Below are 16,776 nucleotides of genomic sequence, written 5' to 3' on the forward strand. Positions count from 1 at the left end.
AATCGCATTAACCCTCTAACGGCCGCCGATAGACTAATGAAAATCGTATGCAAAACTGTCCGCGGCCGTCGCGATCCGCGGCAGCTCGGTCGCAGATAATTACCAAACGAATAACTCTTTCCGGCCCGAAATACTAATTACGAAACAAATTACTCGGCCGTCGTCATAAAGAAAACATTAATAGCTAAATATTTGCATAATATACACTATCCGCGGCGATCATTGCGCGATCCGGCCTGGGCGCGCGGAAACGCGGCCGAGTCACTTCCACCGATTTATCGCGCTCTATTAGCGTGAATGTTAATAAACCACTGGGCAGCAGTAGAGGGAGGGGGTAGGATTGTAGGAAGCGGAGGTGGGGGTCTAATTGTTTATCCAATCCTTCAATCGAATTGATTTCGAACGATGTTTTGTCGCTGGCGTTCGTTCCGATAAATGTTTCCCTTGCGGACAGGGTTGAACGACAGTGGAGGGTGCGTTTGCTAAATTTATCGATTGCTGGCTCGTTTTTCCTGGGAATAATATTAGACGAAAAACCCGGCGGTGTATAGGGAAACAATCGGCGGAAATATCTGCCAGCGGAAGGGTGCCATTTCAAAGTATCACCCCGCGGGTTCCTCGAGATCCGCCGAAAGCAGGCTGCCGCTCGTTCGATCGCCGGAGGATCCACGGCTCCTGCGCGGAGGGCGCAATAAGCGACGCCCGTTGGCCAGGATAAAGATGAGGTCCGATGCATCAATGTCATCGCGCAGAACATTGTTCCGGTGCGCGACGACTTAGCTCTAACGACGCATTTATGGCGTCAAGTTGCGGCTTAAATAATAACCAGTCGATGATGGATGGGAGCGCTGTACGCGCCGCAACGAGGATCGACATCATTATTGTCGGGCCCCGCGAGATCTTCCTCGACGGCACCCCGATGGCAGATGCGTGCAATGTATTTGTCGTTTACCGATATCCCGATCGTGGACCTTGCCTTTCGCTGGGCGGATACGGGAAGCAGGGTGGAACGTCCAGTTCTTGGGCCTCCGTTCGAATTCGGATCGAGGGGTGGTGACGAGGGATTAAATAGAAACTAATATCGCTGCGGCGTTTTATGACGCGCACTTGGTGATGGATTTTAATAATGGACTGCTTCGAAATGATATCCAAGCGCGACTGCTGTCGCGGTAGATAATTGAAAGGGGGTGATAAGATAACTGGTGGTCTAACGTATTTACACGCGAATAATCGGCGATTGAACGGTGCATCGCTACCTGCCGGATAATTGCGGGGTATCGATTGGTGAAGGAGTCGCGAAGGCTTGCTTCAAAAGTTGGGAAATGTGTGTATGTACAGGGTGCCTCGTTGGACATCTGAATTATTCAATTTTAGGGTTGTTTTGGGGAAGCCTTTCTTTTATTATTCTTGAATTGTGGTATCACTTTTGGATGGTTTTTTTGTAGCTTCGATGGCAATGGGGGTGAGAGATGTTCGTGGTTAGTGGGACACCCTGTGTGTATTATATATTTACGCGCCGAGCGTATCGGTTTATTAGAGATAATACGCATTGCAGATAATACGGATTTTCTGTTTCATATTTAAATGGAACGATAAGCTGTAATTTATTCTTTTATTCCGCGTAATAAAACGGTCCGATGACGCTCACGGCCGATGCAGAAATTCAAAATGCGTGTAACGTAATGGCATGCCGGGTTAAAGGATGACAAACGAGCCATACGTTCCTCCTCCTTTTTACATTCGTGTTAGCCCAACGATATCCCAGAGAAAACCTCGCCAATTCTCAGGTTCTAATTTATAGAGACGTGAACCTGGATACGATACACTTATATAGAGTTGTTAATTATCCATTAACGCCTTCCGCGGATATTTATCGCGAGCGGAACTTTCATTTAGCGGAAAAAAAGATGGGCACCCCAAATTCGGGAACAAGGAAGCTCGAATTGCGAAGAATACAACGCAAGTGCTATTTTTTACAATTGAATGTGGCAATATACTTTTTAGGTTATGTTAGAATAAGATAGTGTAAGAAAGTAAGATGTATCCCCGGAGGGGAAGGGCAAATAAACATCTGTCTATCTACTTTTTTCATTCACATCAAAATCTGAATTTCTACCGTGTTAAAAAATTCCCCTGCCTTAAGGGGTTAGACTTATCGAAAGGCTTATGGATTTTCATACAATTTTGCACAGATGTTTTCAAATTTAAATTTTCCATTTTTTCGATATCTCAATCTTTACCTGACTTATGCGTAAATAAAGTCCATTTTCTTACCCCCGAAAACGAGCTTTTTGCTTCAAAGTGTAGCTACTTTGTGCTTTTTCAACCAATTGAAAAAATTTACGTACGGAAGATAGAGAATGCATTTAAGAGCATCTGCGCAAAATTGTATAAAAATCCATAAAGTTTTACTCAAATTACCGCGTACACCGTTTCGAAGAACGCGGTTTCGAGGTAAACGCATTTAAAGTTGTCGGAATGTTTTGATGTTTGAAAAAAAATTATACATACTATTCAAAGACGTCTCTATCTTCATTGAAAATTTTTTATCGATGAAAGTTGTTTTTGTCGCTTAGAAATAAATTCCCAAAGATGCAGAGATTTCGTGACCTGGCCAAGGTGGTCCATCCCCTTAAATAGCCCACCCAAATCAAAACGGATCACCTGACTCCCAAAGAGATCGCCCAAAAATAACTCAACAACCTTTAAACTTTAAGTGCCACAGGCTTCTCAAGCTCCCCAACCTGCTGTGTCTCTGAAATCTCCTGAAGAGTGCAAGGACCCCTTCTACCGCTTTCCAGAATCTACTCCATATCCATAGAAACACGCCATAACGTTATCCACCTCGCTCGGCGCATAAACACGCCGACGACCCGCGACACAGGGACCCATAAAAGATAAACAACGAAAAAGGTACTGACTTCGAAGTCAGACAAATTGCGGGCGCTCCAGCTTCCCCGACACCCTCCTCCATTCATAGCGGCGAATATAATCTCAACTACCTATATAGAGCTCGTGGTATCAATCGTAGAGGAAGTGACGTCGACATTGTGCCACAGAGAGCAGGGGGGAGCCACCTCTGCTGGCCACATTTTTCGGCCGAGGACAAACGACCTCTCGCGTTTTCACCCTGCGCCCCCCCCCTGTCCCTTCCCTGCCCCCTCCGAAAGAAATAGAAAGACCGCGCACAATAGGTTAAAGCGTCAAATTAGGCGGCGCAGGTCAACTGCATGGGCGTCCCTTTGCTCCGTGACTGTCGGCTAGATTCTGGGCGAACGGGCCCCGGATATAGGGTTGCCTCTATAATGCCATAATACAAATAAGTCAGTCAGTCAGTTGGTGCCCCGTCGCTTATACCCCCACGGTCTATTATGGTTCTTGATCTCCGACCATTATGCGTCCACCTTTCTCCCTCGACTGTTGCCAGCAAAGTCATTCGGCGCAGCGTCAAGCACAGAGCTCCTGCTCCCTCCCCCTCCACTTTGTCGCCCCGTATCATGCTAACTAAACCTCCCCCCTCTCTGGGCCTCGTTTCAGAGCAGTCTTTCAAGCGTACCCCTCATTTCTGACAGGAATGTATGCCTGCGTAACTCGCTACTACTTTGCTGGAATCCTCTTCCTCGAAGTAATATAGACTTCTGTCTTGTTCCTGCTTTTTTTTGGAAATTAGTGCTTCTGTGGATTTGGGTAAGGGAGGCAATTGGAGCGATACTTGTACAGGGCGGTTGTGATGGAACAAGAAATATTTTATAACTATAATTTGAAGGGTATCAAGGGACCAATGTGCTGCAAGAATATTTTTTAACTCGGGGTATTTTTTTTGAGTTTCTAAGGTCATTGTTTTTTTGTTTATCATATTGCATATTTTTTATAAGGCATCGTGTAGCTAATGCGGAAGTGTGTTGATGTATGTACAGTGGCGCCACCTTGAAATGAACATGAAAAAATATTCTTGCAGCATATTGGTCCCTTGACACTATTCAAATTGCATATAGAATATATATGGTTCCATTATAATTGGATGAGTTATTTAGGCGGCCTTATTTAAATGGACCACGCTGTATGTCTGTGGGTGAGTTCGAGGGTAAATGTCAAAATTTATGCTCGTGACTAATTGGCGGTAGAAATTTCACGAAAGCTTTGGCCTTTTTAATTCAAAACGGCCAAAGATTGATATTGGCGCTTCTTCAACTTGTCCCGCAGATGTAGAGGTGTCAGAGTCCAGTCGATGACTGGTGTGGGATTTTTCTGAGGGTACTGGTGATGATTTTATTAGAGGAAGCTGGTTTTCGGCAACCAAGGGTGGTCGGGTGATTGATCGCAGAGTAGACCGCGGAAATTCACGCAAAGGGAGTGGCTGCGTTGTACGGTAGTGGTTAAAGAAATTTAAACTGTGAACGGTGGAAGAGATGAGATAATTTCATTAGGAAGAATTGTATGTTATAATTTAAGTAGTTATATCTCGTGAATTGGGGTGGTTCTGAGAATGCGTCAGTGGTACCAGCATGACCCTTATTTAAAATCTAGTTATTAGTTATTCGAAAAAAAAAAAAATGAAAACATAAGGTTCGAACTTTCTGTCGACCACCACAGTATATATGTTGCTTAATGAGTCAGATTTTGGGGAATTTTTTGCTCAAAACCTGTGAGGCCTTTTCTAAAAACTACTTTCGTATTTGAAATAGTGTATTTTAAAGAGCAGCTCATCATTATTTTATTTAAAAATATTTATCAATAACGAGATCGTCTCAAAAAATGGATTTTGCAAAAAGGTTAACCAGTGTTGCTCGGTACTGGATGATCAGAAATTAAAAGTTCAAGAAGATTTATTTAATATATTAAATTCTTAACTTTTCGAAATATTAAGTTGGGACAAAATGATGGACGTGTTAAACCTAAAATTTTAATAAAAATATCACTCGTTTTTGGTTAATAAAAAAAATATCCAGCGAAAAAGAAGTCCTTGAGAGTATGACGAGAAGAGAGTCTAACTTCCACGATTACCAAATCGCGCGATTTGGCGTTTGAGAATCGTCACTGCGACAGGCGAATCTTTCATTCGATTGACTTCGATTCCCTCGCCAGAAATGTAGCCTGCAGTCGGCAACCAGTAGGGCACAAAATAGACTAACAATAACCCTGTCCCCCTTTCTTTGATCGTTTCACAGCCCCTCTGCCCCCCTCCCCTTGCGCAAACAGATCGAAATATTTGTTTGAAAAGCAGAGTCACTGGCAAAAGGGAAACTAGTTCGAGCGAATCTGAAGCAACCTCGCCAGGAGACGTCGCCTGTGATCATCCTAACGGGGGCAATTTGCTATCAAAATACAGGATTCGATTCCTTAAGGGGGCTGAACGTTTCGGTCCTCCACTTCTTTCACGCCCGAGGAAATTCATTCTCAACGCGGTGGTAGGTACTAAAAACAGAGGAGCCATTAATTATTAATCATTCGCAGCATTAATTGGGCAAGATGCTTCAGAAGAATCAGCACACCTGAATTTAAAAAAAAGGAAAACATTTAAGAAGCTGTGTGCATTAATACACAGGTTGTCCTGAACTAAATATTCGAAACGAGACCTATCATATTTGGATAAAGAATAATGTCCGAGGAATATTCGTCAGCGAGGAGCTACGCTAACATCTGGCCACCCCCAAGGGTCCTTTCTGCTTCGTTTAGCGCGGAACGAAGACAACTATGTGTCATCGTTGTCGCTAATTGAATATCGCACCCTTAACGACCCGCCCCTCTTTTCGCGCCCCTCTTTTCCACTTCTGCAACGGACCACTGCAATAAGCTTTTAAACGAAATAAAATTTCGTCTCCATACAACTCGGTGCGCGCGCCAGCCGGGCAGAATTAATGCAAACAATCGTTTCAATTAGTTAATTGAACGGCGAGAAGCTGGGGACGCGGAGCGCCGATTCCGCTCGAAACAGATCACAGCGGGGCCATTTTTCGAAAGACACTCCATCGCGCAATTACCGAGCTTTCAATTATTCTTCGGGAGGGGATTTTAATTTTTCTTCCGCGTTCCACTACAACCCCCTCTCAGTTAGGATGTATATCCTATCCGATCCCAATCGCCAATTGAGAACCACTGCCCACAGAGAATGACCTGCCTCCCTTGATTCTTCGGAACCACACTCCCGTCAAGTGCCGCGAGACACCTGACAACCAAAAACAATGCCTTCAAAACCCAGCCGAAAGTGAAGTGCCACGCCAACTAATTTCCCTGCCGTTTGTTTCACGGTCTTTCGGTAGACTCGCTCAGGAATTAGTTAATCGGCGGAGAAAGAGGAGCGAGTACAAATCGAAAGAGGAGACGCGTAGCCTGTAACTCCAGCCAGGGTTGAACGAGTGAACAGAATCGAGTAGAGTGAAGCGACGTCCTGGGTTTCCGGCGGTGGTGGTGGGGGGGGGCAGGGGGGCTGGGCCATAAACAAGTGCTTACCGCAATCTAATGCGTCTGTAATTGCTCGAGCACCAGTATCTTCCCCAACGGTCCCACTTGCTCCCGCGATTTAATTACTATGTAAATGTCGCATTCCCTAAACTGTCCGTTTCCACCCTCCGACCACCCCTGCTCCTCCTCCCCCCCCCCCCGTCCCCCGTCCACCGTCGCCCACCGTTCCTCCGCATGGCCCTTTTCCTGCTGTCGCCCGATGTCCTTAATTACTTTATACGTTATTATAGCCCACCAACTACCGTCGACCGTACTCACTCCATCCCGACAGCAGCCTGGATCCGTTTCACTCCATTCCGCTCCGCCATATTGCTCGCCAGACCTCCTCGATCTCGCCGCCAGCCCTCCCACTCGGGCCACCTAGGTGTTCCGGGAATAAAAATCCCCGGTGCAGGTACATCGGGCGGCAATGAAGGCACGAGGGAGGATTCGAGAGGAGGGAATGAAGGATAACAGTTGCGCAGCGCAGTGGTGCTCATGTGGGAGCAGGGAGCCATTACTGCCGGCGCATGCGCTGTGGGGAGCCATTACTGCTCGGCGCATGCGCTGTGGGGAGCCATTGCTGCCGGCGCATGCGCTGTGGGGAGCCATTGCTGCTCGGCGCATGAGCAGTGGGGAGCTCACTACTGCTCGGCCGCACCTGTGGAAAAGGTAATGTCGGTTTAAAGTGGAAAGAGGGTTGAAGTTGTTTTTTCTTGTGGGCTGAGTGGGTTATAGATGATATTTTGATTCGAGGGTGCTGGGCGACGGGAAGAATTGTTTGGCGGATGTTAGTTTGCTTTATCGGCGCACGCATTCGTTCAGCGGGACGTGACGGGAATATGCGGGCGACGCTTCTGCTGGGCCAGCACAGGCTCAGATTTTACTTTTCAGAGATGGCGCCGGTTAATGACGCGGACCGCTACGTAGCCGCGCACGAGACGAGAATAACGAGATACGTAATCCCGTAGCGTGTTACGGCGTTATATAAAGTATATCGCGAGACGGGCTCCGCGATCAAAATGTAGTTAAGGACCGTTACCTTCGAAACTACTAAATACGTTTATAAAGATCCAAACTGGCGGGATGAATTATTTCGCTGCCGCTAAAGGGCGCCCAGTTCGGAGCGCTGCTGAATCGGATTGTTCGCTGAGAAATTTATTGAAAAAAAAAAAACCAGGGTGCGGGATTTATAGTCCTCCCGCAGGACGTCATTCGTCGCCCTCTGCAAAAGGGATGGGAAATTTATTAATAGCACTGTTTTGGTCATCGATTGCGGATAGGTTTTCGCTCCGTTCGAGTCTCTTTATCCGCGGCCCTAGTACGTCTTGACCGGTGGACAGTATAAATGGGCTTGCTGTCCACAGGAGCCCGATAATTTGGCAGCCGAGAGGGTTGTAAGAGGGCTTTGACCAGTTTGTCAGCCGCCGATGTACCTAAGGGGGTCCTCCAGCTCCGCCACGTCAATTTGTCTTGCAACCGAATGGATAAACTTCCTACGATTTGTCACCGACCATTCTCATTGAAAACCAATCGATCCTGGGCACGCTGCGCCGTGTTTTGAATATCCCCGTCCTGTTTTGGATCGATACCATACTCGTTCCGCGGGGTATCTGGACGGCGAACGACTTCGCTGCCGGGTACCTGTCCGCTTTGCAATAAGAAGCTCGCTGATATTCCAGCTGAGGGTGGATTGTTACGCGAACATGGATTTTTAGTTAGCTACGTGTTGGGATTAGCTTTCACGAGGAAAAGTAAATACTGGGAATAATGAATTTAGTTCAGGTACGAGTATTTGTTCAGTTCTCACACGTTTGGCACCGGCTGCATGAACAGTAGTGGCGAAAAGAAAATTTAAGGGAAATGGGATAGGTACACTGCTTAGGAAGAATTGTATCCTAGAATTTATATACCATAGATTGGGGGTTGCTAGAATAGGCTAATGGTACTAATATAATATATAGGCCTAAGAGATATTGAGGACTCCATGAAAACACATTTCACCCCTTTTCACCCCCACCCCCTCTTGGGGGTTGGTTAGGGAAAAATCCTGAAATTGGTTTTTAAGCATTAGATTTTCAGTCAGGACTTCTTTTCTTATATTTATATTTTTTTTTCGCCACTATACTATAATTGCACGTTGTCTTTATTTTTAATGTGTCTTCGAGTACCCCTGTTGTACGGCAATCTGAATGTTCATATACGACGTATTAGATCTGTCCTTATCATTACGATAGAGTAAGAATGTCGAGCAGCTAATTAAGTTTGAATAAAGCGAGCTAATTAGATGTGATTGCGATCTAGCAAAAACAGAACGATCCAGTATTTTAAATCTACATTACCGATTTATAGTAGCTTTGTTACTCAACTACACTACCATCTGCAGGTACATTGCCATCCGAAGGTACATTACCGTCTGGAGATACATTATCTTCGAATTTACCTACGTTACCTTTGTCCGGTAAAAAGTTTCACCATCAGCTTGCAGAGTCCCCCAAAAGGTAGCGTTTAATCCCACTCACTTTATCATGGTTTAAATACCACGTCATCCTTTTTCAAATCCTTAAATATACATCGCACTTTGGTTCCTCCACCCGAAAAGAAAAACCACACTTCGTCAAAGTACTCTTCGTTTGATGAATACCAGAAGCAAGAATCAAATTACACTTGCAGAGTGTCGAAACATCTTTTCATACAAGAGTGTTACAGATGGCGCCCAAAATTCTCACACAAACGTCACGATACTAGAATGTAGTAAAACCGGGCAGAACCATACTTCAGGGAAGAGTTTCATTGACGGGCTGTGTCCAGAGAGACTCGACGTTTCTATTGACAAATAGAAATGTCGCATTGCGTCGACTTTTGTACATTACTGTGAATAGCAGTAACTTCCTAATCCCCAGCGGGGGCCGTGTCGGCGATACAGAGCTGCAAACGGAGAAACGCAGCTAGTCCAGTTCTGTGAATTCTGCCTTCAGAGAAAATGTGCATTCGCAATTGACCGAATTGGCTTTGCAGGAACTCTTTCTCGACAGAAACGTGAGTACACAATTTCAGCATCCAACTCGCTTGCGACATACTCCAGCCAATAGACGTCCAACGATTCTGTTTTCGCTTCGCTAGTTATGATATACGATTCAGGACAGTGTCCTGCTGGAACGTCGATTGCCATAAAGATGACCAACAAGGCAGCCCTGAAGTACACCAGCATAGACGACTTGCTGCTCAAGGCGAAGGTCGATTACAGAAAAATGAAGCCATCTAACATTTACAAGAGGCTGCCTAGCATGTACGATGTCGCCGAGAAGGCGAGAATGCAGGGGAACGAGGAGACACAGTATATCATGCTGCAGAGGTGGTCGAACAGCGTCGAATGGCTAAGAAAGACGCCGGAGTATAAAGACGACAAATATTCATTGCACAACATGCGTGCGAATCAGGTGGGGAGCGGTGTATCATTTATCAAACTTATCGCTCGCAGATAAAGGTATTCCGAGCGTAAAGGTACGCTCTCGCTATGCCTCGCCTCGATGCAACTTCTTTTCGCACTCACATCTGGGCTCGCATCGCCTCGGTTCTTCCGTACCTGAAGATGAAATATTCTCGAGGAAGAACCCATGGTTCGGCGCAGTGCGAGTCGAATTGTGAAACTACGAAGAAAAGCTTGGAGAGAATAAAATGAGCCGAGGCGTAGTGAGAGCCTACCTTAAAGCTTTCGAGGAGTCGAGCGTTTGCAACGATGAATGCCGAGCACGAGGGAGTGAAATATATAAACCTTTGTATTGTAGATCAATGAAGTAAAAAAAATACTTGCAGACTTGAATCGAAGATTAGACGCCAGGTACAAGCAGCTTAAAGATAAATTCCTAGAAAAGAGCGGTAGCGTGGAGAAAATGGATATAGAGAACGACGCGGGGATGGATACCTACATGACTTCAGTCGACGGTCCCATAAAGTTGCCGGAAACGCCGACCAGGGATCCGCTGGTTGGCGATAACGAGGAGATAATAAACTGCGATCAGCTGTTCCAATTAATCCAGAACGCAGATGGAAGGTACTTGGTCATTGATATCAGGCCCAAGGCCCAATTCGAGGCGTCTAGAATGCTGTGCGACAAGTGCATCAACATTCCTAGCAGCGAGATAATTTCCGGGTAAGCGAAGAATACTTGTCTGTTCGATAATTAATTCCCCTTAACCGGAGACGTTTTGTTTCAGTGTGCTACCATCGCACTTCGAGAGATACCTGCGCAAGGATAGAAACTCTTTCACCTTGATTAGACAGAGGGGAGCGCAGTACGTCGACGTGACGGTGCTGCTCGATTGGAACACATCGAGCAAGACGCTGACGTCTGCCAGCCACCTGAACGTGTTGAGGAAGATCTTCGAAGACTGGGACCCTGGTATAAAGCACAAGAAGCTTACAATCTTGGATGGTGGTTACGCGGAGTGGATAGTCCGTTACCCACAATTCACCACGAACCCTAACGTCGCAGAGCCCACATCGAATAACGTTCCCGACGAGATATTAGACACCATAGAGTACCCCGATTGGGTGCATTCAGACGACGAAGATAGTATTATTAAATCGCGCGAGAGCAAAGCGAATAGTTTAAGGTCTGTAAATAAAAGCGAAGCTACATCGAAGGCGAATGTTTCTGGCGACAAGAAGATCTACAAGCATGGGGACGCAGAGTTGAGCAACGACATTTCATCGGTGCCGTCCAATAACTTCGTGAACTCTTCTATCGAAGAAGCAAAGCTTCCTATGCACAATGCCGCTTCGAGGCAGTACGACAACAATGCATTGAAGCCTCAGCATAAAAGAACATCCAGCATAATGAAGAAGAACGACGCGCCTATGAAACCAACCTTCGATCGAAGCAACAAGCCAGTTTCGTTAGACACGTCCACCCCCGAAGCTAAACGGGTACTGAAGCTGACGGGGCAGCTGAACGAGCTCGCGAAATCGAAGGAGGGCTTGGAAATGGAGATCCTGGAGCAGGAGCACGCTCTGTACAAGCAGGACGATGGTAAACACGACGGTTCCAGCGAGGAGGAATATATCCATGGTAACGTGGTGTCTCTATGCTCGAAACTAGAAGAGAAGGTAATGACCGCTTTCGATCAACGATAATGCTTGATTACTTTAGTTAACGTAAAGCCACTGACAGCCTTTGACCTTATGTGACAGCAAACGGAGTACAATAATGTTGAGGATGAGCTTAATAAATACTCCACGATGCCAGAGATCAAGTTTAATCGCGCGGATGAAACTGAGAAGAGGAATCTTGACTTCAGCCTCGCCATGGTCAAACGGCGCATAAAATACATAGCTGCGGACAGGAAGAAATTACTAGAGTAAGTACGAAGTGGAATACTATGGTGAATTAGGCTTGGCTACCACGTTTTGTGCTTCTGTGAACAGGAAATCCATGAAGAATGATTATAAAGAGTTACCGACGAAGGAGAATGAGAGTAATATTCGCAAGGAACCTTTGAAAACGGACAACTCGTCGATGGGCGGAAATTTGGAGCGCTCCTATTCCAGTCCAAACTTGCTGCAGGTAGATAGCTTCTTAACTGAAGGAGCGAACTTGGTTTAGAACGCTAGAAAAAAGGTGATTTTCGCGAATTTCTTTAAGAAAGAAAAATAAATTCGATCTTTCGAAAACTTTAGGGGTATTTTAATATATATATTTATATAATACAAAAAGAGATTTTAATGGAAAATTTTCAAGTTTGTCGCGCCGAAATTGATTACCCGTTGATGCGCCTCGCCACTGAAATTGCGAAACGATCGAATTTATTTTTCTTTGTGAAAAAGAATCGCGCAAATCGCCTGTTTCTAGCGTACTAAATCACGTTCTCGCTTTAAATGAATTCCACTTGACGTAGAAGTTAAAAGTAACACTTAATGCGTCCCCTTTCATGAATCGCTCAGTTGATAGATCGCAAGGCACCAAAAGTGGACAGAACATCAAAGCCACAGGCACCGACGTACAATCAAAATGGAACACTTGCTAGCGACAATAAACTGTCCCACCTGAGTTGGGCAAATCGCGAGGAAAGAATGATACCTGTACACGGAAGCGTTGTAAGTGCTGTGTCCTCTTTACACTGCGCTCTTAAACACTTATGCTTCCTACACACACGCTGCAATTACTAATGGACAAATTTTATTATTGCTTTAAACACCTGCGCATATAGTCAAAACGGTAAACAGTGACATGCACGTGCAGAAAACGCTTTGCGATAGAATTTCGTGCTCCGTATTAAATCGTGGGACTTATCGGAGTCAGACGCAGGGGCAGGATTTATGGTCGCTTCGAAGCGGCATAAGTCGCCGTGTGGCAGAAACGCACGTGCGCACAGAGAAACAATTTTATTCGAGTACGGCTTCTTAATCCAATTTGATCGAGCTTTTTCGAAGCGACGCGCTCGGGTACATGCGTCAGTATTTATTCGACTATTCACCGGCTTCTTTAACGAGCGACTTCCACGGAACTTGAAACGAAGGGAATAGGTCAGGGTAAATTTTGTGCTTGTTGATTGACTGCGCTCGTCACGATGTAGAGCGGAGGAGCAAAATGGTAAACTTGCCTAGGAAGTTCACGCCCAATTTTAACGTTCACTATTTCAAAAAGGTAATTCGTAAACGTGGAGAGCCCCTCTCGTCAAAGATACTTTTCCTTACAGCTGTGGTCTATGTAGTCTCGTTTATTTAATTACGTGCACTGAATCCGACTTTTCGAGTAAGCAATGAAGGTTCTATTACGGAGAGCTATTTTAGAGTACGCGAAACGATACGCTAATGCTTGAGACACAGTTTCTGCGAGACCGCTGAAGGTGGACGAGGCACTCAGTACATTTACTTTTTTGTTACAGCACCCAGGCATCACAGGATTAAAGAACTTGGGTAACTCGTGTTACATGAACAGTATTATACAGTGTTTAAGCAATACAACGCATTTAGCTAAATTCTTTACGGATAACTTGTACGTGGATGCTCTGAACACAAGTAACGATAACAGTACGCAAGGACAAGTCGTGGAAGAGGTGGCTCAAGTGATCAAAGCGCTCTGGCGGGGCCAATACAAGAGCATATCTCCTCATGATCTTAAGGTACGCTTCCCTCGGTTCAAGTCGTTAATCACTCGGTATCACTAAACTGTGTTGTACTTGCTAGATCGCCGTGGGGCAGTACAAATTACAGTTTGAGAGTTACGAGCAGCAGGATTCCCACGAGTTCTTAACATTCCTGTTAGACTGGATGCATAACGATCTAAAGAAGGTAACATCCCACGCAGCTAGTTTGTTATATTAATTTTACAACTGGTGTCGCAGATCTCAGAATTGAATCGCACTGCATTTACAGACTGGCAAGCCACCCCTCGACATGACTGTTGCCGAGAAAGCATGGGACAAAGCAATGGACTCTCAGAAATCCATAATATCCGATCTCTTCTTCGGCCAGCTGAGATCTACCATCACGTGCAACTCTTGCAAGCAAAGTAGCACCACGTACGAAACTTTCAACAGCTTGACAACATCGTTGCCTCACTCCAACCGATGTACGTTAAATGTAAGTTCCGCTATCTAATATCGAAACCTTTACACGCAAGTAATCGCCTTAGTACAAGTGAAAGCAATGCGCTTTACATTTAGGACTGCATCCAGAAGTTTGTAAGTAGCCAGAAAGTAATCGGCTGGAAGTGTCCTAAGTGCCAGACGCCGAGAGACGCCACGAAGAAATTCGATTTTGTCAAGCTGGCGCCCATCATAGTGATACATTTAAATCGCTTCGCCGAGACTAGTGGCTGGCTCGAGAAGAGCAACACTGCTGTCGATTTCCCCTTGGCAGGCTTCAATTTGAAACCGTACCTGGTGATGGATAGCAACGCTACTATTTCCAACATTCGCAGCTACAGCTACAGCCTTTACGCGATGTCCAATCATTATGGGACGATGGATGGTGGTCATTACACGGCGTTTTGTAAAAATGCTGCCCAGAATAAGTGAGTAAAGAATTGTTTCAGTATCTACGCATACGTGCGAGTAGAGGTGTGCGAGAACCCGAAAATGTCGCGTCGGGACGAGAATTTTTCTCGGGATCGGGATCCCGAGGGTTTCGGGATTCCCGAAAGTGTCGGGATTCGAATTATTAGGACTGACTGATGATTTGTACTTCGGAAAATCAACAATGTCTCTACACTTTTCCTTGCGATGCGTTAAATGTGTGATATCGTATTCATTAAACGGGTTCTTGGAATTTTTGGGAATCCCCCACACTTTCGGGAGTCCCGACTCTCTCGAGAATCCCGAAATTTTCGGGTTCTCGCACACCTCTACATGCGAGCGATTCAGAGGGTTCGGAGTGATCAGGAATATTGTTTCTCCAGGTGGTACAAATACGACGACCAAACAGTCACAGAGGTTTCTGCTAATCAAGTAAGGTCTCAGAATACCAGTGCCTATTTGCTATTTTATACATCCTTTTCGAACAATGTCATTTAGTATTAATTGAAACGGAGCCGATTTATTACTTAAATAGCTATAAATATTATGTGACCGATGTAGATACTAAATATTTTTTGTATGTACATGTATTAAATATATTATGCAACGTACGCATAAAATTGCGATGGCATTGAGAGCTGTTGGTGTCGGTATGTGCTAAGAACTATGTAAATAAATTATATTAAGGCAAATTATTATTCATGGTTGATAGATTGATACGCAGGTGCGCGAGGAAAATATTCATGGCTACTTCGATGTATCTCGGCGATTCTGTTCCATTCTGTATCTTTTAACATCCGCTGCGATTTAATTACTTTTCGTTCCTCTTTGACACGGATAACTTCTTTACTTTCGTCAAATTATGTGTAATGCTTTCTTGTTTTCCTTTCGCGTCGCTTTGAAGAGTTGGAGAGATAAACCTTGACTTGTAAACCTACGGTGTCTGGTATCCAAAGAACTATTACGCATATGAGTGGCTATTGATGCTATTTATCTGTATTTTGCAACTTTGTACTTGAAATATGTAAGATCGAATGAAATGCAAGGAGATATATATGTGTTTAAGAGAATAATTGTAGAGATACAGTTTTATATGAGAAAGGGAAGTAATGTCCGAACGTGTGTGAATATGAATGTATTGTATTAGGAAATTCGCAATGAATTGTGTAGCAACTATCGAATGCAAACATTTCTAAGGTGCCGCCAGTAGTACCCTCGTTTTGTATAGAGAATTATAAACTTCCACGCTTGTACAGTAAACGACTCCTCTTTATTTATCGCTTAACTACATTTCGCATATGTCCGGTGTTTACGAAAGCGGTGTACTAAGTAAAGAATCTAAAGAAACTGAATTCATCACTTTGTGTTACATAACCTTACATTACAAAGTAGGTGGTAAATTCAATTTTTTTTAGATGTTTTACTTACATCACTTTCATAATCACCGGGATATATGTTTCTCTGTAATACTGAGGAAATCATGTTCGATTTGTGGGCCAAGAGATGCTGTGGTAATTCTCTTTAAAAGTAAATAAATATCCTTTTATCTATCTATTTATAGATTTAATTTTCTTATCTCTTATCCACGCCCATGATAGCCTATATGCGATATTCAATTCCTTTATTTATTTATTCATTTCTGTTTCAGAAATCTATCGTAATTGCAAAGGCATTGTGCAATTATTTCGATGCGATGTGGATTTCGTCCACTTATTTGTGTTTCTAGGTTATGGGCTACCGCACAGCGCGCTAACTTACCGACAAAAACTTAACCGCCCAGATGCGTTTGGTCAGGATCAGGGGGGCCAAGCTTCCCTCTTACGAAAGTTGAAGCAGAGTTTGTAGCGCCTCCTACCAATGAGGTGCGTACTAAACTGTGAATGTGTGAATTGGTGTGAATCGGGACGTATGTGTATGTGTATACGTGTAATGTACCGTTTACTTTAAAACCTGTCCACGGATCGTCGCGCCAGCGACACGTATGCAGCAGATAGAAGGATAAACATTGAAATTGAATATTTCTTCTTTTCTTAGGAAAAGAAAATATATTCAATTGCTTTGTATATCCTTCTATCTGCTGCATACGCGTCACTGACGCGACAATCCATGGTCAGACGGCCTTAGAAAGGGTAAACCAGGGAAAGTGAGGACACTTCCTCGTGTCTGCGCCAAACATTTCTAAATGACGACGGTCGTCATGGTAACATTTCACCAACGTCGAAAGGTTGTGTGTCGTGCTCACTGATACACGTAGGTATGTGTGTGTGATGTACCTAGCGCCTCCTACCAATACGGTGCTAACTAAACGGGAAAACTT

At 44.6% G+C, this 16,776-nt stretch overlaps 1 protein-coding gene across 4 annotated transcripts; it reads left to right on the top strand.

Moving 5' to 3' along the window:
• Positions 1 to 9,348: 9,348 nt before the first annotated feature.
• Positions 9,349 to 15,811, top strand: LOC143375709 (ubiquitin carboxyl-terminal hydrolase 8). 4 transcript variants are annotated; one of them, XM_076825092.1, is made up of 12 exons: positions 9,351 to 9,480; positions 9,565 to 9,881; positions 10,230 to 10,594; positions 10,659 to 11,550; positions 11,635 to 11,801; positions 11,869 to 12,007; positions 12,385 to 12,537; positions 13,329 to 13,565; positions 13,630 to 13,734; positions 13,819 to 14,025; positions 14,109 to 14,458; positions 14,843 to 15,811. In XM_076825092.1, exons 2-12 carry the CDS (start codon positions 9,567 to 9,569, stop codon positions 14,955 to 14,957), a joined length of 3,045 nt encoding a protein of 1,014 aa, XP_076681207.1. In that variant the 5' UTR covers positions 9,351 to 9,480; positions 9,565 to 9,566; the 3' UTR covers positions 14,958 to 15,811. The 4 variants fall into 4 exon arrangements, with proteins under 4 accessions (XP_076681209.1, XP_076681207.1, XP_076681208.1 ...); XM_076825094.1 differs by lacking the exon at positions 12,385 to 12,537 and having other exon boundaries at positions 9,349 to 9,480; XM_076825093.1 differs by lacking the exon at positions 9,351 to 9,480 and having other exon boundaries at positions 9,583 to 9,881.
• Positions 15,812 to 16,776: the final 965 nt, after the last annotated feature.

This window comes from Andrena cerasifolii, chromosome 13, assembly GCF_050908995.1.
Source record: "Andrena cerasifolii isolate SP2316 chromosome 13, iyAndCera1_principal, whole genome shotgun sequence".
NCBI lineage: Eukaryota > Metazoa > Arthropoda > Insecta > Hymenoptera > Andrenidae > Andrena > Andrena cerasifolii.